The sequence below is a fragment of the Hypanus sabinus genome, chromosome 9 (genome assembly GCF_030144855.1).
Source record: "Hypanus sabinus isolate sHypSab1 chromosome 9, sHypSab1.hap1, whole genome shotgun sequence".
NCBI lineage: Eukaryota > Metazoa > Chordata > Chondrichthyes > Myliobatiformes > Dasyatidae > Hypanus > Hypanus sabinus.
The window spans coordinates 133298102-133317920 of NC_082714.1; the positions used below are offsets into that span (position 1 = coordinate 133298102).

Here is a 19819-nt window from a genome sequence, read left to right on the forward strand (position 1 = left end):
GAAACAATTTACTTTATTATTAATTGAAATATATAGATAGTTCCATATCTTACAATATTGCTCACTAATAGTTTTAGAATATGATTTCTAACCAGAGGTGGCTTATAATGTATGAACTATCAGCTTCTTATAGACCTGTCCACTAACTACCTCACCAAAATAAGACTCATATAACAAGTTAGGTATGGTTCCAAATCCAATTTTTTGTCTCTAGCTGCATGATTATAATTGGACTTCTTTTTTCCTCCTTTTCATTCTGTAGTTAATTATAGTTCTTTCTGAAAATATTGGTGCTGGAAAATTTCATTACTTAAGTTTTATTCAATTGCCTTGGATATGAAGTTCAAAGTCAAAGACATCTCTCTATAGTTCAGTGCATTAAAAAATCTTATTCCAAATTTACTTTAATTACATATAATTAAAAATTATAAATCTTTTCACCCCCTATTTTGTACAACATTTGAGCAAAATGTCTAAATTTTGACAGCCATGTTATACCAAATGTTTTGTTCTGCTCTTTCAGTTAAGATGGTGAAAGCTACCATTTTAAGCAAGAATCTCAGATTGAGAACTATCAACAATTTTAACACTCCAACCAACCTGGATGTTAAAGTTCCCCCTCAAAGGAGTGCTCAGCTCCTATTCAGAACTTGTCAACAAGGGCTTGACATTCACAGAACTCAAAGCCAAAATGACAGTTCCAAACTTTTAATCAAGCAGATTAAATAACAGATAACTGTTTAAGGGAATCACGCTGCAATCTTCAAAATCAAAATGAACCTTACACTAGTGTAACTCAAAAGTTTAGGTTAAGCTTTTGCAGGAATCCTTATGCAGAAAATGTCAGTGGAAATTCAACACCATTGTTTGAGCTGTTTATGTAAATACAAGTGGAAAATGGAATTCATTACAATATGCAGAAATTTCAGAAAGTTAACCAACTTGATAAGTATATTGTTGGTTCCAAACTGAAAAAGAGAAAAATATAGAGTTGCAAGTATTTGAGATAATTGTTTGAGTAAGCTGTAGTGTAGTCAGATCACTGCTCAAGCAAAAAAAATCAATAGGACCACTGTTTTTTTTACAAAATGACATGATTGGTATAATGCCAATAATCATGAGGCCAGTCTTTCCCGTTGACAGCATTCTGATGTACCACCTCCCAAAGGCCACACCAGTCAGCATGATCACAAAGGTGTGTGTGACTTGAGATTACAAATCTTTGTCCTACTACTATTTGTATTTTTTGCTGAAAGACATTTAATTCTGACAGTTGAAGCTGCATTTAGAAATCATGCTCCTTTTATGTAGAGGGTCTATCTTGGATCCTGCCAATACTGTATTCTCACATGGGCAAAGATTTGTATACTTCATTAAGACAGTTTGGCCTTAAAAGGAATTACACAATTATAAAACTGCAAAACTGTTGCAGTTTAATGAAGTAGATTTCGACTACAGGAATAGCTTACATCTCAATAAATGTCAGAGCTCCCAGCAAGGACTGAATGACCAGTGCAAACAGTGGGCACAAATCTTACATAGAAGAAGTGTAATAATGTGACAGACTAATTAGTTTACTACTTTTATATTCTTCACAGTTTACATTATTGGTTAATTATACTCCATTAAATATCACTATTATTTCTTAAACAAAGTTAACAGCAGTAAGCTGTAGTGTAGTCAGATCACTGCTCAAGCAAAAAAAATCAACAGGACCACTGTTTTTTTAAAAAAATTACATGATTGGTATAATGCCAATAATCATGAGGCCAGTCTCTTTAAATCCAGTAGAAACTGGTTCAAGTTGTGCAATAAGGACTTGAGCAGCAGGCTAATGTAATGTCTTGGGGACAAATAACAAGGTTCAGATTCTGCTCTATCATTCCTTGGTTGATATTCTGTTCTCGTACGTCCCTGATACTTGTATAAATAGTACACCTTTTAATGGCCTGCTAATTAGCTTCAGAGGAAAGTTTTGTAAGTTTTATGCTCATCTGACACCGAGGACAAATTTTATCCATCAGTGACAGACTGGCAATTCTTTACAGTACTGTTACTGCTGCACTCAATATCTACTTTTAAACACTGGTAAATAGAATAGCAACCTCTGTACCCAATTGTCAAAACAAATTATTGCCTATTACTATACTGACCATTCACTCTGTTGAATTTCTTTGGTGCAACTATCTGGCTGACCTCAGAGCTCTGCACCTTCATGCAGCCTCTACTGTCCCATCCAAAAAAAAGATTTAACTAATATTAGATATAAAAATTGATCGCCAAGATTTCTGTAACCCTCAATTTTCCACAAAACTGCAGGCATCTCAATTTTTTGAGATTCAGATCCTACATTTTCACTATTACAACATATCTAAACATTGCTATTGTGCTTTCTAATAACCTTGCCCTTCCAATTTCAACTTCTTGTAATCCTACAAGGAATCTTAAAAAGACAAAACAACCAAACGGAGAGAATGAGATTACACTATAAGTAGGTTAGCTGTGAACACAACTGACAGACTAAGTGAACAGTCCAAAATGTAAATTAAATCTCAACATTAATTCATGTTACACTGCAATTAAACTTCTACACAAACATCAATTTTAAATCAAATCGATGCTCAGGTAATAGTCAAACAAAAGGAGTGTGTCAACTGATATTTGCTGCTTCCCAAGCATCAAGTTAAATACATTCTTGCCCAGCCATTAGAAACTGCAAAATGGGTCAATTACTATGGGAGTTTTTGAATGTGAGATCCTGATTGATCACTGTAAATATGTTGCTTCACTCATATTAGGTTACACGCAGCAAAAGCAAACCAACTTTTAAATGGAAATTAAAGAAAACCATTCTAAAATGCAACCAAGTGTAACCAGTCATTCCACATAATGACAAGGCAAAATGGACAAACTGACCAAGCCAGCAGGAAAGCTCACAGGAATATTTATTTTAACTAAGTTTTGAACCTTTATGCTGTTACGAATAAAATTTTTTCAAAAAACAAAATGTTTCAATGTACCTTGATGTGAAAAATCTCATATGCTTTTTGTGATTTATAGAGTTTCTTCTTCTGAGGATTATACAGTGAATCCAACTGAATTTGGGGAGTCTAGGACAAGAGAGCACGACTTCAGGATTGAAGGATAACCATTTAGAACAGAGATGTGAAGAAGTTACTTTAGTCAGGTGAAGGTAAATCTGTGGAATTAGTTGCCACAAACAGCTGTAGAGGCCAAGTCATTGGGTACATTTAAGGCAGAGATAGATAAGTTCTTGATTAGCCAGGACATCAAAGGATATGGGAGAAGGCAGGGGAGTGGGGATGACTGGAAGAATTGAAGCAGCCCATGATTAAATGACGGAGCAGACTCGATAGGCCAAATGGCCTACTTCTGCTGCTATATCCTATATATCCTAGGTTCTGACCTTGTACCAAGCTAAAACAATTAGCTTTTTTCCTAGCATTTGTATAAACAGAAATAAAAATTTTTGCCATGACTTATTAGATCAAATTGGAGTAGAGGTGAAAAATTCCATATAAATTGGCACATTTTCTAAATCCGAGCTTCCTTAGTAATTCATAAAGTTAGCCCAACTCTTAAGGTACCTAGTGCAAAAATAATGGTCAAAAAATGGAATCATCACATGTGGAAACCATGATCTTTAAATGTGCATTTTCCTTTGAATTTGTTACATTTTAAAACCGCAATGTGTGTTGCATTAATTTCGAAATTTCATTTTGTCGCCCTAATGAGAAATCCATAAATCTAATGAAAATGTTCCAAACACACTGTACACAAAGCGATCGTATGTAGCACCTTCAATATTTCAGAACAATCAAAATACTTTGGTAGCAAAAATGAGAACAGGCAATATTAACTAAAAATGACAATTCTAAAACTGGTGCAATAGATATCTAGAGATATAACTGCATTGTTTGCTGAAAATGACCAAGTTAGTTGAGAAAATGTTTAGAAAAGCATGAAAACCAACATGAAACCACCAAAGCCAATAATTCTGCTACAATTGGGAGTTTTGTTTTTGGCACCACATTGTAGCAAACTGAATGCTTTTGAGAAGATGAAGAAAGAAAGAGCTCAAAGATTCCAGAAATGACAAACTTCAGCTATGTGGATAGAATATAGAAGTGAGGAAGCTGTGAGTGACAGACAGAACGAAAGTAGTACAAAATTGTTCTAATTAGTAGAAGTCAATAGCAAGGGGATAGGGAATGAAGGTGAAGTGATTGACAAAAGAACCATAACTAATGAGGAAACATTCGCCTGTTTACATCAGTACTGAGGTCTGGAGGGTTGAGAGCTTCAAGTTCCTAGGAGTGAACATCACCAATAGCCTGCCCTGATCCAACCACATATATTCCTTAGCCAAGGAAGTGTACCAGTGCATCTACCTCCTCAGCAGGCACTGTTGGCCTCTACCTCCAACAGTAGTTAAGAGTTATGGGCTCAGCTCAACACATCACACAAACCCTCCTTTTCTTAATGGACACTATCTAAACTACTCACTGCTTCAGTAAAGCACCAATGTAATCAAAAATACCACCCACCCTGGAGATTCTCTTTTCTAACTCTTCCGTCAGGTAAAAAGATGAGGAAAAGAGCCTGAAAAACACTACAATCAGGCTCAAGGACAGCTTCAATCCCACTGTTACAATGGAGCAGTCCCCTTGTATGATAAAATGGATTAGTCAAGTCGTCACTTTTTACTGTCATTTCAACCATAACTGCTGATACAATACACAGTAAAAACCAGACAATGTTTTTCAGGAGCATGGTGCTACATGAACAATACAAAAACGACACTGAACTATGTAAACCAACTCAAAAACTACACTAAACTACAGACCTACACAGGACTGCATAAAGTACACAGAACAGTGCAGACATTACAATAAATAATAAACAAGACAATATGCACAGCAGAGGGCAGTAGGTTGGTAGTCCGATGGCTTGGGGGAAAAATCTGTTACATAAATAAACAGCTGAATGGTGGCATCCTGGATTCCGTCCGTTTCTGTACTCCCGCTGGGTATTTCGTTGCCACAGATGTAGTCCAATCTACTGTCCATTGGGGAGCAGAATGGACGGGAGAGTCGGCCAGCTAGGGCTTGCTTTTTTCCTGGAACGGACCCCTGCCCGCTCACCTCGCTTCCACTTCTGACGTCCCCATCTCCGGTCTCTGGCATCAGGCAACTTCAAGGACTGCAGGCCCGATTCCCTCAGCAAGCAGACATTGGAGAGCAGAATGGATGGGAGAGCCGGCTGGCTAGGGCTTACGTTTTTCCTGGCATGGACTCCTGCCCACTTGTCTCGCTTCCACTTCCTCGCACTCCTCTTACGATGTCCCCAACTCTGGCCACAGGCATCGGGCGACTCCGAGGGCTGCAGGCCCGATTCCCTCAGCAAGCCGAGGTCACGCAATCTAACCAGCAGATTTTCATGATAGTTTGTTTTTGGGTGATCTCTGTATTGCAGCAGTATCTGGCGATGGTAGATAGTTGCTCTGTTATCCATTGTCCTAAACCCTAATTGTGCCTTAAAATTAAATTGAAAGACTAAATTAAAGTAGCACCAGATCTGAAAGGCTGCTGCTGCCATGTGCCACACCGCCTACTCTCTCACCTAATTCAGCTCATAATTACTTTACAATGAATCTTATTGCCCGTCTTTCTCTAACTTTTATTCTGCATGGTTATTGCTTTTCTCTTATACTGATGTGATGATTTGCAGCGATGGCATGCAAAATATCTTTTCATTGTACCTTAGCACAGGTAATAAGGACCTGTAATGCAATGCCAACCAATGTTGTGACAGGAGATACATTGTAACATTTATAAGAAGGTGGATAAACATCAAAGGTATGAATTTGCAAGAAAAAAGGGAGAAGGTTAACTGGATTGGTGTTACATAGAACAAGTAAGGAGAAAATTAAAAGGTAATGTTAGTATCTATGGACGGAACATATTGCAGCAAATTGAGAACTAAAGTCACTATAGTTGCTGTAGGTTCCACTCCAATTCAGGAAACCCAGAAGTAAAATGCTTCAGATACCACAAATTTGAAATACAAGCTGAAAATGTTGGAAATACAAAGTCAGCAAATTAATGAGAAAAAAAAAACGTGAAGAATTTTAGGTTTATAACTTTCCATGAGCACTTTATAGCCCTATTTGAAAGTTAAATCAAAGCAATCCTACTACAGAGGGATTGCATTCCTAAAAAAAAGTATCATGATTTTCCATTATGCAAGCCCTAACAAAAAGTGACAATCTGCTGCTTTTTTCTCCTTGTGTGCATTTTGCTAATTTCCCACGCTCTCACATAAATTTCATAAAATCTACCCTGAAGTTACAGATTCTTTAAAAAAAAATCACCTTATATGTACACTCAGTTTTTAAAATTCTTGGTCTGTCTATGGTTGTTTTTCAAAAAAAAATAATAGTATTTCTTTAATGTACTTGGCTACTTAGCAAGCTGGATGGCATTACAGTACACTCAATGAGAATTTTCTTGAACTGATGTTTGGAAAAGGGAAGCTCACACCACAGAGATCACTAGATCACAGACAGCTGTAAATACCAGCGATAACCCTAAATCTGACCAAAATATTCATTTGAATAGATTATGAACATTGGATTTCTTTTCCTCAGAAAAACAGAAAAACCCTAACATAGAATACTGTTTTGCCAGGAGTCAAGTGAGTGTTGCTGCAAAAGTAGTTCTGCTATAGCAGAGGTTCAATTACTGCAACCTCTCACTTCAATTACCAGTTTCAAATTTCAACTGTTCAAGAGGGAAACAACAGAGGAAAATAGGATCTGCAATTGATAGAATTTGCAAAAATAAAACAGGATTTTTCCAATCATGGCAAACCTTGTAATTTATATATCTAACATTCTGGCTCCAGAGCAATACATCATAAGAACAAAATACAATTACAGCTGTGCAATGAAGCCAGCTAACTCCAGCATTTAGTTATTGATAGAAATGTGGATAGTTGATTCAGATTTAAGTAAACTAAAATCTACATGGTACATGAAGCTTAGAAAAATAGAGGGCTATGTGGTAGGGAAATTCTAGGCAGTCGCCTAGTCGCCACAACATTGTTGGCCGAAGGGCTTGTAATGAGCTGTAGATTTCTATGTACTATGTTCATGCAGAGAACAGGCTCCACAATAATGTCAATAATTTACAAAAGTTAACAAATACACTACTGTGGAAACATCTTAGGTGCATATGTATAGCTAGACTGCATAAGAATTTTGCATAGTACTGCATGTTTTGCTCTGTTTCATATATAAATTGGGATTTTTTTTTTAAAAGAACAAAATGAAAGGAAACTAACCTATCAAATGGTGACCAGCTTTAATGTATTTAAGTAAAAACATCAGTACTCTCTTTAAATACTGAAGTCCTTTTAAAGAACTTACCAGAGTTAGAACATTCTTGAAGAGCTTTTGCCATTAATGTATTTGAAATATTCTTCAGACCAGCTCTGTATTCTAGTCTTACAGATTCCAACCTGTCATAATTAGAAATATCTTAGAGGCAGTTATTCTATATATAAAGTATCAGAAAAGAAAGGCTTAAGTAAATGAAATGGTTAAAGTAACACAAAATGCAACTTATTTTCAACTGAATATTTTAAACAGAAGGAAGTTAAATCCTTATTGCACCATTTTACAAAATTATGTTAAATCACGCAGACATCTGTGACTATCATGTTGCTAATTAAAGTTTCACATTTTTTTCATACCATAACTCTGGATTCTGTGGGTTTTTAAGGCGTGCTTTCTCTAATATGGCTCTTGCTCTTGTAAGGTTGCCAGCTTTTTCTTCAAGTCTCGACAAAAGCAACCAAAGAGGACTGGAATGGGGACATTTCTTTAACTGCACATAAAATACATTAGAATGCAAAATTATTTTATGTACTTTTAAGATATCACTTCAGTACTGCAGAAATTCAGATTAAGGATAGACAACCTGTGCTTTCTGTAAAAACAGATTAATGTATATTTAATCACTAGCAACAAAGCATATATACCCCTTGATTATATGATTCACGAGCTTTCTCTGTATTTTCAACCTGGTCTTCGATTTCACCTTTCATCATCCATAACTTTGGAAAGTCTTCATAATGTTTAAGTGCTTCATCACACAACTCACGTGCACGAGGAATATCTCCTAACACCCATTCTAATTTCACAGACTTCATGAATACCTACAATATAAAGAAAAATCATCAGTAATAAGTCCCTTATTTCAGCCGGAAAATCAGAACCCTAATTAGCAGGCAGTCATCCAAATGGAAACCAAAAGGTGAATTAGTGGCCTGTAATCCTCATGTTCTGAAGATTCCTTTTTAGAAGATCATTCTGAGTCGATGCATGGTTGGGCAAGATGAGAAATGATGGCAAGTTAGTTACCATTAAGTTTTAGTCTAAACATGAGTGACATTTGTGATGTTATTTTTATTTTTCATTATATTATTTATGTGCCTAACTATTTAACTTTGTTATTTCCTGTTCCTGTTGACAATAGAGTGGATTATGAAACAGACAAGTGAAAAACGAAATGGAATCCTTTGGACCATGTGGCAGCACCTTGATGACCTCGAGTTTGAAGATGACATCCCCCTACTGTCCAGTTCTAACCAATAGATGCAAAAAAAAACTCTTGACCACTAACTCCACCAGCTATAGACCCATAGTGATGAGAGATACAATCCTGGAAGAACAGACTTCCTAGGTCTACATATATATGGTAGAACGGATGTCAAGGCCAGCATCAACAATGCCAGAGTAGTTTTCAATGTCTTGAAGAAAGTGTGGATATCAAGGAAAACTAATAACAGAATATCAACACAAATGTTAAAACAAGGCTCCTATATAGCTCTGAAACCAGGAGAACAACAAAGACGACCTAGAAAAACTGCAGACTTTCATCAACCAGTGCCTGAGAAGGATCCTAAACACGAAATGAACTGACAAAGTAACCAACCAGACACTGTGGGAAAACACCAATTAGGAATCCATAGAGGTACAAATACGCAAGCAGAAATGGAGGTGGATTGGCCACACATTGACAATGCCACCAATATCACCAGGCAGGCATTAAAATGGAAAGAAGAAGAGAATGCTGAAATAACACATGGAGAAGAGATGTTGAGGCCAAAATTAGATGTCGTGGACACTTCCGGTTCACCATCTAGAAATTGCTTCAGAACAGAGGATGATGGAGATGGAAGTTCATCAGTGGCCTATGATCCACTGGGAGCTACAGGCCCAAGAAGAAGGTGGTCAACATGTTAACAATACCATGCTGTTGTTAAAAGGCAACAGGTCTGGGACTTCCACACATGCATTGACAATTGCTGAAGTTCCGTAATTAATCAGCAAGCAACCACACAACAAAGTACTGTGCAATGGTCTTAGGCACAAGTAAAAAATATCTCTCAAGCAAAGATGCTTTCAAAAATAATGAAAGGAAAAGTTTCTAAATATCAAAAAAAAACTATAAAGAGCAGTAAACACTAAATTAAAAACTAAATCAAATTAATATTTGGTGTGACTACACTTTGCCTTTAAAACTGCATCAATTCTCTTCAGTACACTGTTGTGCAGTTTTATAAGAAAATAATCTGGTAAGATTTTTCGAAGCATCTTGGAGAACTTGCCACAGTTCTTCTGCTGTTTCACTTGCTTTTGTCTTTCCAAGTAATCCCACACAGCCTCAATGATGGAGGCCATACCATCAGAAACCATACAGAAATCTAGGATGCCTAAGACTTTTGCATAGTTTATTTCAGTTTACTTCACTGTTGACTTCCCCCTCACACCCTTCCCCTGATATCCTGGGGCTGAACTGACTTGTAAGGTTCTCTCACTTTCAGTCTGTGGGGAGGCGAGCTGGTGAGGAGTGAAGAAGACACGCACTCTCAGGGTGCCAGTTTTTCACTGATACATTAAGTGTTTGGGGGTCTGATGCCCTTGTTGCCATTTTCTGAGTGGGCGATATGCTAGTTTATGTGTGAGGGATGGGTCCGATGTTCTCTGTTAATTTTTGTGTCAGAGAGGGGATCAGGGGTTTGATGTTACTATTGCTTTTTTTTTCTCATGATGGAGGGTGTTGGGGGTTGATGTTCTAGCTGCTATTTTCTGGGAGGGCAATCTGTTAATCTTTGTGCAAGGGAGAGGTTGATGCTTTTTCTTTCTTTTCCATGACTTCCATGTTTTTTCGGTATAACAAAATGAACCTCTGAATGGCAAACGTCAATGAGTTTCAGTCCTGCTGTTACTTAGAACACAGATGGAAAATTGTTCTCCACTCCTAGCCAGCAAATTCAGTAGTTGCACACTGGCGTGATCTTGAAATTTCAGGCACATGTTCTGAATCAATGACAAACAACTGGAAAAATTAAGGCCATTAAACTGGAAACAAACATGAAATGACAAACCTTGAGAAAGAAAACTCAACAGATTTTAGTATTTGCTATAAAAATTGATTTTGCTAAGCAAGTTTTGAAGTTAAATTGCCAAATGAAAGATTGTTAAATTTGAAATTAAAGACATTTCAAGAGGACTAGAATATAAAAGCAAGGATGCAATGTTGAGGCTTAATAAGGCACTGGTGAAGCCTCACTTGGAATATCATGAGCAGTTTTGGACCCCTTATCTAAGAAGGGATATGCTGACATTGGAGAGAGTTCAAAGGAGGTTCACTAAAGTGATTCTGGGATTGAAAGGCTCGTCATATGAAGAGTGTTTAATGCCTCTGGGCCTGTACTCACTGGAATTCAGAAGAATGAGGGGTGACCTCATTTAAACCTATTGAACATTGAAAAACCTTGACACAGTAGACGTGGAGAGAATGTTTCCCTGTTATAGGGAAGTTCAAGATCAGAGGACCTAGCCTTAGAACAGAGGGGTGTCCTTTTAGGACCAAGGTGAGGAGGAACTTCTTCAGCCAGACTGGTGAATCTGTGGAATTCATTGCCGCAAGAGGTTATGGAGGCCAAGTCTTTGGGTATATTTAAGGCAGAGGTTGATAAGATTCTTGATTAGTCAGAGCATAAAAGAATATGGGCAGAAAGCAGGAGATAGGGGCTGGAAGGGAAAATGGATCATCCTTGATGAAATGGCAGAATAGACTCAATGGACTAACTGGCCCCATTCTGCTCCTATTATCTTATGGTCTTAAGAGCTTGGATTTTAGATCAAATTTATGCAGTAGCTCCAACGTTTTGTCATTACATTAAATCACAAAGCTGCAAAGCTATTGCAGGGAGACTAGGAATGGAGTTTCAAATGCTGTTGTATCTATTCAAAAACTGGAGAGTATTCAATTACCTCCTGATAAGTGAGTCATCAACAACCTGTTGTGGTTGCTGTTGATATCAAGTTAGTAAATGTTGAGAAATTAGTACAAGGACTTAATTTTCCATTTCTACCACACAGATTTAAAATAGGAAATTAAAACCAAGGTTGTTTTCTTAAGCATGAAAAGATTGAAAATAGGTCACTACAGATAAGCAGTTGCAGTGACTTTTGTGATTACAAATCAAATGTTAAAAAAGCAAAAAATAATTGCTGTAATATTTAACACCTTTTTTTCCTAAGTATACACATATGTTGCAGAGTTACTACAGGTGTTTTCACTCCAAAGGAAATAAAGTTCATTTGAAAATGTTTGATATTTACTTACTCTTGCCGTTGGAGCACTACTCCTAGCTTTAGCCAGAAGTCTTCGTGCTCTTTCATATTCATTGTTCTCAGACTCCAGCTTAACAGCCGCTAACCAAATTTCTTCACTGTTAGGATTAGCCTATCACATAAAAAAAAATGCAAAATAAATCACAAATATGTTTATTAAATTTTGCAGCTGAACCAGTTGCTTTTAAAATCGCTTCAAGTTTTTAAGTGCCTAAACTACTTTTTTTTTACAGAAATGTCTTAGAGGCACTTCAAACTTACAAAGTTTATAAAACAGTTAGCAAAGTGCAGCAAAAATCACACTTTGCTGCAATTCTGCAAACTTATCCTGAGATTCATAATATAAATTTCTCATGTTATGAATTTTTAATAAGGTAGAAGGGCACAAGGAGGGAGATAGATTTTCTGAATGAATTAACTCGCTATCTAATCCACCTTACTACATGGATGTTGAAAATGAATAGTTAAGGTGCTGATGCAAGAAAGAGACAATTATAAAAATTAATCCAGTTTAGAACACCAAGTCTGTTGATGCTAAATCTTTTAGTAAAGATCTAACAAACAACGATCATCCTGAAACATTAACTACTTTTCTCCCCAGATATATTATCTAACTTGAAGATTATTATGTCATTTGCTTCTGCTGTTGAATAATTTTGAATAACGTGTCTTTAGCTTATTTAAATCAGGTCTAACATTTTCAGCAATGACATTCATCTTCAATCAGACAAACCTGAAAAGCAAGTGCAAGAATACTTCTGGCTGCAGGCACATCTCCAGCTAACCACTTGGACTTGGCACCCATTAACCAAAGAACTTCTGCTTTTGGACAGTGAGCCACAGCCCTCTGTAAAAGTCCTTCCAAGGATTCCCTGGGGAAAGAAGTATTATTTAACTATGAATACTCTAATGGATATTTCAAGCAAACTTATTATATATTCAGAAACACCACCACTCCAATAAATAATCGTTATTCATACATGCAGCGTCTTAAATCTGCACTATATTGAAAATTATTTACATTCACTTATTAATTAGACAATCTCATAGCCATTAATGCAATCCTTTGTAACTTGCTCTATCTACAAATGTTTTGAATGTATCATATTTCCATTTTGTCCTAATTGTTTAAAACATATTTTAGTTAAAATATACAGAAGCCAATACTTACATTAAAGAAACACATCATTTTGAGCCATTTATCATATTAAGTTGTTACAAATGTGGTTATATACTGACAAATTCCTAGAAAGCCAAATACAGTAAACAAAGCGATCTGTACACTCAATTACTAACACAAATTCCAAGATGTACAAGAACGTCTCAAGGGCTAGACATTATTTGTTATATAATTTCAACAATAATGGGTCAAAACACAGACATATTAGGAATAGCCAGAAATGGCTTTGTGTGCGGGTGGTCATGTTTTACAAACATGACTGTGTATTTTTTTTTGAGGTGGCGACAAAGATGATTTGTGAGGGGAGGGCTGTGGATATTATATACATGGACTTTATAGAAAAGCTTTCAACAAGATATCTTGTAGCAGATTAAGGCGCATGGGATCTATGGAGGCTTGGTAGCTTGGACTCAAAATTAACTTGCCGTAGAAGACAGGCCTACAATAGGGCTACAACCTTGTTATGGTTTGGAGACTTGCATGCATCAATGACCTGGAGAGCTGTACTGACTGGAGTCAGGGCTTTATGCTTTGGCTCTTGTTAGGGTCACCCATGCCAAACAGGTCAAAGGGTAGAGGCCAGACTAACAGTGGCCCACTAGTCCTCCAGGTTCAGGGGTTTAGCTCAGAGCAAACAATCTTGACTGGTAAAACAAAACTGTTATGGAAACAGCAACAAAGAACCCTGCTACATCTGTATGTAACGATATTCCTGAGTCTCCATCTGGAACTTGCATGAGTGACAGTAGTGAAAACAAAGAGGAAGCGACTGACATGATGAAGGAAGCCCTGAATACTGCCAGAGATGGAGAACCTTTACCAGTGGCACAATGCATAGATGACAGTCAACAGTGGTGAAAGTATTATTCTGACTTGAGCTCTAACCAGTGAAGTTCCACAAAGAAAAGTAATGTGATTTTGTTGAAAATCAAAATGACAAAAAAAGCAAGGTGAGAAAGATAGTCAAAAGACTTATCAGGAAATAGACCAGTTAGAAATATTGGTGGAGGATGCAGTTTAATCTGAACAAGTGTGAGGTGATGAAATCTGGGAGGTCAAATGCACAAGGAAAGTATGCAGTAAATGGCAGGACCTGTAGGAGCACTGATATACAGAAGGATCTTTGTGTGAAGGTCTATAGCTCCCTGAAAGCAACATCAGAAATAGACAGGATGATTCAGAAGGCATACAACATACTTGCCTTCATCAGTCAGGGCAATGAGTATAAAGGGGAGGTAGGTCATGTTGCAAGTGGGTGAACTCTTTGATTAGTCCACATTTGGAATATTGTGTGAAGTTCTTGTTGCCACATCACAGGAAGGATGCATAGGCTTTGGAGAGAATGCCTGGATTAGAGAGTATCTGCTTACAAGGAGAGGTTGGACAAACTTCGTTCATCATCTTTGAAAAGAAAATAATGCTACAAAGACACCTCACTGAAATACATTGTTCTTCCCTTCAGCAGTAAACCACCATGGATTGATGCACAGTGAATCAGAAATTGCACCAAACCTGCTGAACACAAGGAGAATTAAAAAAAAATCAAGAACAATATTTCAGATCTCATTGCAACACTTAAGAGAAGTTTAATTAAGTTCTAGGATCGGAGGGGGATGAAGGTCTCTTGTCCTGGTGTGGGACAATGAGACAAGGCAGAATAGCAGTTTGGCATGAATTAGACGAGCAGAAAGGCCAGTTTCTGTGTTATAGTGCTCTATGGCATTGAGTGCTTAAAATCACATTAGATCATTCAAGATATTGGACTGTAGCAGCTTTGATCCTCCTCGATTTTCATGCAACAAAATCAACAGTATTCAGTTTGTAAATAGTAATTAGGCAGCTCAACAAAAACCATTTCTTATGTTAAATACAATAAGGTAAATTTCTGACCATGTTTGCCAAACAACGATGCTGGAAAAATATTTCAACTTCACACTACCTGGTGCCATAGTTCTTTTCAAAGTAGGCTGCTCTTAACCACACACTTTTCTTGCTTGGAAAGACTTGAAGTGCATGTGCATAGATAGCTCGTGCACATTCAAGAGCTCCATGAGAAATGCACTATGAAAAAAATAAAAGCAAATTCTGATTAATTTCTGATATCAATTATCTTACATAGTTGATAACTTCTTGTAATAAACATAGAATATATTTATGAATATAAACAGATGAAGTATTAATCTGAAGATCCAAACATTTTCTACTGCTGAGTTCAAGTTGCATTAAAATAAGAGTTAACCTCATCACAAATTGAATCATAGCCAATATCCCAAAATTTACTTTTATGACATATATAACCAACAAATAACCCTTTGGACACAGATTCCTACAACTTAATTATGACAATGTACAGCTATTATCCTTGGCGGAGAATCTGGATGTACTAAAACATCCCACTGTATTATGTATGCGTTTCTGGCACACAAAAGAAATATATATATATATAAATCCAGTTGAATCGAAACAGGTCTGAGAATGCTTGAAACTAAACCAACTTTCTTTCCATTCTTTATACTCGTTTCCACTGGTACTGATCCAAATGTTTCTCTAACAAACTACTTCTGTGCCTCGAGCATTCCCTGTGACAGAATTTATCAGATTGTAATTGAAGAGTTTTTTCTCATCTCGCCTCATTCTCATGACCTACTGTTATTCGACAACCTGAAAGCTAACTAAGGCTGAGAAAACATTTAGGGAATAGTGACAATAATACTGATTTGCTATTAAGTTTACAAAGGGAAAGCACAATTATCATTTTAAATATGCAGTATCATGCAAATTATGAAGTGATGGAAAAGACTTTAAAATAAGTAAATAAAGATGTTCCACTAATGAGGAAACACTAATGCATAATGGAACAAACACCTTATGTGGTTTGTAAATAAATGAGGAACATGCTGTATCAAACCAAAAGAGCTGTACAATTAATCTGCATCAAGTTAAAAGAGACCTGTATACGGGAAAGAAAACTGAAGAATCAAAAAATAATTCAGGACTACAAACGGGAACAGATACTAAAAAAAGATGGAAAGAAATTTAAAAATACACAATGTAAAACATTTTCCTCTTGGTTTTGTTAAGCATAAATTAGCAAGGAAATTACGAGCTTAAAGATGAAAAGATGAGACCATAATGGAAATAGAAAAGTGACTGGTTAAAACTAATGCTACTTTCACAGTTAACAAAAGACGCATTAGCACTTTGGTGGATTTCTTACAATTTTTCCAAATCGAAATGAAATAAAGTTTTTTAACTTTCACTGCACAAGTGCATTAAAAGTGGCGATATGACTATGGCTTGGGCAAATTTTTCAAAGACCTTTAGGTTTAGCAAATGCAAAACACTTGGTTTGCATTTCCCAGTAGCTCACCATGTAGAACATTTGAAACACTGAACTGTAAGAAAACATAGTGTTCTCCCTTGTGATACAATGTGCAAACATTTCAACAATAAATTAAAAATGAAATCTGGTTATAAGCTAATTGGAATGAAAAAAAAACTTTGCTCTTAGGTCACTGGGGAAAATACATTCCATGAATCTTAGTATTCCATCTTGGATGTAATTTTCAATTAAAATTTAACAAAATGGCCACTCTTACACTTTCTGCATCCTCCATCCAAGCATGTTTCCGATCTTCCTCTTCAATGCCAATTCCAATAACAGCCCGAATAATAGCTTGACAGGTGGCAACACTACCTGCCCTATCACATTCTTCAGCATCCTTCAAAAGAGAAAAAATTAAATAAGTCAAGATTTTCAACAGTATAAACACTATATACTGTGATTGCACATCTACAGTGTGTCATACTGTACTCAGTTTATAGTAAATATCTCAAAACATTATCAAATTTGCAAATTGTTATGTACTGAGCACAATTAGACTAAAATTTTACAAATCAAAAGGATGATGCAAACAAAATGCTTTCTCAAAGAAGGGAACTGCAGAGCCATATATTCAGAACAATGTGATTCCTAGATATTAAATTGAAAACTTGCTGTTTTCCCACTTTTCAGATGTCATAAAATAGGTAAATGAAAATTTTCATTATTTCAGCCAAGTTAGTCTGCTTTATAACTGAAAAAAGTAATGAAAGAAATAGCATTTAATGTTGCTTAGTCAGTTAGGTTCCTAAGGTTGTCATAGCCAGCAGTGGTAGTGCGGATAAGCTCCCACTACCTATAAACTGCTCCAATTGGCGTGTGTCTTCAACAGCCTCTGACAACCAAGTCTAACTCTGGCCTTCAGGACTGTTTCTACCGACAAGGGACAAAGGCGGACCACTGTTGCCTCAAAGCCAGCTGTTTTGGGCAGGTGGGGCCCATCAGCCTTGGATGGCAGCCCGCCTAGGAGAAAGAAAATTGATTTTAAACCTCCACTGCCTTGTGGCCATACCCACCCATGGGAAAAGTTTCAGAAGTAAATCCAGAGGAAGAAATCCAGAGCTGGGGTCCCTAAGGCAGTCTGATGTTGTTTACAACTTCACTCTGCCAACCTCTGCGACGACAGTGGTGCTAAGCTGTACTGGTGCTTGCCCTTCCCTTGGATTACATCAGTGACATGGAGAGGGGTAACCCCACTGCATGGGCAACAGCGGTTCTTCAAATTTTTCCACCCAGGCTTGTGCCTTAGAAAGGACACTCCAGCATCGCTACTCAGCAATGACACAACACTGCAAGGGTAAAAGGACACTGACAGCAGTTATATACAGGCCTCCCAACAGTGGCCGGGTGCTGGACCACAGATTATAACAGGAAATAGAAAGGTGAGTCAAAAGGGCAATGTTACGATAGTCATGGGAGAGTTTAGGTCAATTGGAAAAATCAGGTTGGTAATGAATCTTTAGAGTTTGTTGAATGCCTATGAGATGGCTTTTTAATAGCAACTTGTCATTGAGCCTACTAGGGGATCAGCTATACTGGATTCAGTGTTATGTCATGAACCGAAGGCAATTAGGGAGCTTAAGGTAAAAGAACCCTGAGGAACCAGTGATCACAATATGATTGAGTTCAACTTGAAATTTGACAGGGAGAAAGTAAAGTCTGATGTAGCAGTATTTCAGTGGAATAAGGGAAGTTAGTGGAATGAGAGAGGAGTTGGCCAAACTGAATTGGAAGGACATGCTGGCAGGGAAGTCAGCAGAGCAGCAATGGCATGCCTTTCTGCGAAAAAATGAGGAAGGTACAGGACATAAGTATTCTAAAATTGAAGAAATACTCAAATTGTAACATTGTACAACCATGGCTGACAAGGAAAGTCAAAGCTATTGTAAAAGCAAAAGAAAGGGCATACAACAATGCAAAAATTAATGGGAAGATAAAGGATTGGGAAGTTTTCAAAAACCTACAGAGAGCAACTAAAAAAATCATTACAAGCGAAAAGATGAAATAGAAAAGCAAACTAGCAAATAATATCAAAGTGGATAGTAAATGTTTTTAAGTATGTTAAAAATAAAAGAGAAATGAGAGTGGACATAGGACCATTAGAAAATAAGGCAGGAGAAATAATAACAGGAGACAAGGAGATAGATGAACTAAATGAGTATTTTGCATCAGTTTTCTCTGTGGAAGACACTAATAGTATGCCTGATGTTGTAGTGTGTGAAGGAAGAAAAGTGGGTGCAGTTACTATTACAAGAGAGAAGATGCTCAAAAAGCTAAGTAAGTCACCTGGACCACATGCAGATGAAGTGCACCCCAGGGTTCTGAATGAAGTAGCATTAAGAGATTGTGGTGACATTAGAGATTATAGAAAATAGAACATTACAGCACAGTACAGTCCTTCAGCCCATGACGTTGTGCTGACTCTTTAACCTACTCCATGTTCAGTCTAACCTTTTTCTTCTACTTAGCCTTCCACTTTTATTATCCTTCAAAAACCATTGGACTCTGGCATGGTGCCAGAGGACTGGAAAATTGCAAATGTCACTCCACTCTTTAAGAAAGAGGGAAGGCAGCAGAAAGGAAATTATAGACCAGTTAGCCTGACCTCAGTGGTTGGGAAGATGTTAGAGTCAATTGTTAAGGATGAGGTGATAGAGTGCTTAGTGACACCGGGCAAGTTAGAACAAAGTTAGCATGGTTTCCCCAAGGGAAAATCCTGCCTGATGAACCTGTTGGAATTCTTTCAGGAAACTACAAGTAGGGTAGATAAAGGGGATGCAGTGGATGTTGAATATTTGGACTTTCAGAAGGCCTTTGACATGGGGCTGGTTACCAAGTTAAGAGCCCATGGTATTACAGGAAAACATGGTTAGAGCATTGGCTGATTGGTTGGAGGCAGTGAGTGGGAGTAAGTGGATCTTTCTCTGGTTGGCTGCCATTGACTACTAGTGTTCCACAGGGACCACTTCTATTTTATGCTGTATATAAATGAATTAGATGATGGAATATATGGCTTTGTTGCCAAGTTTGCAGATGATATGAAGATTGCCGGAAGTGTAGTTAGTGCTGAGGAAACAGTTAGGCTGCAGAAGGACTTAAGACAAATTAGGAAAATGGGCAAGAAAGTGGCAAATGAAATACAATGTTAGAAAATGTATGGTTATGCACATTGGTATTAGAAATAAATGTGCAAACTATTTTCTAAACAGGGAAAAAATCCAAACATTTGAAATGCAAAGCAACTTGAGAATCCTCGTGCAGAACACCCATAAAGTTAACTTGCAGGTTGAATCAGCGGTGAGGAAGGCAAATGCCATGTTAGTCTTCATTTCAAGAGGTCTGGAATACAAGAGCAAGGTTGTGATGCTGAAGCTTTATAAGGCACTGGTGAGGCCTCACATTGAGTATTATAAACAGTTTTGGACTCCTCATCTTAGAAAAGATATACTGACATTGGAGAGAGGGTCCAGAGGTGGTTCACAAGGATGATTCCAGGAATGAAAGGTTTTCATACATGGAAGGTTTG

General features: G+C 37.2%; 1 protein-coding gene and 1 long non-coding RNA gene across 5 annotated transcripts in view; one reads left to right on the forward strand and one right to left on the reverse strand.

Annotated features, from left to right (window-relative positions):
* The window catches only part of LOC132399824 (uncharacterized), a 150032-nt gene extending 138317 nt beyond the window's left edge, over window positions 1-11715 (forward strand). For all 4 annotated transcript variants that reach the window (XR_009514101.1, XR_009514100.1, XR_009514099.1 and 1 more), the window contains one exon: window positions 8562-11715. This is a non-coding gene — a long non-coding RNA (uncharacterized LOC132399824). The remainder of the gene's footprint in view (window positions 1-8561) is intronic.
* The window catches only part of prpf6 (PRP6 pre-mRNA processing factor 6 homolog (S. cerevisiae)), an 87546-nt gene that overhangs the window by 6489 nt on the left and 61238 nt on the right, over window positions 1-19819 (reverse strand). Inside the window, exons 12-18 of the mRNA XM_059980613.1 lie at window positions 16511-16633; window positions 14851-14972; window positions 12465-12603; window positions 11724-11843; window positions 8065-8241; window positions 7777-7910; window positions 7451-7542 (exon numbers count right to left, since the gene is read on the reverse strand). Coding sequence (XP_059836596.1) covers window positions 7451-7542; window positions 7777-7910; window positions 8065-8241; window positions 11724-11843; window positions 12465-12603; window positions 14851-14972; window positions 16511-16633 — 907 coding nt within the window. The remainder of the gene's footprint in view (window positions 1-7450; window positions 7543-7776; window positions 7911-8064; window positions 8242-11723; window positions 11844-12464; window positions 12604-14850; window positions 14973-16510; window positions 16634-19819) is intronic.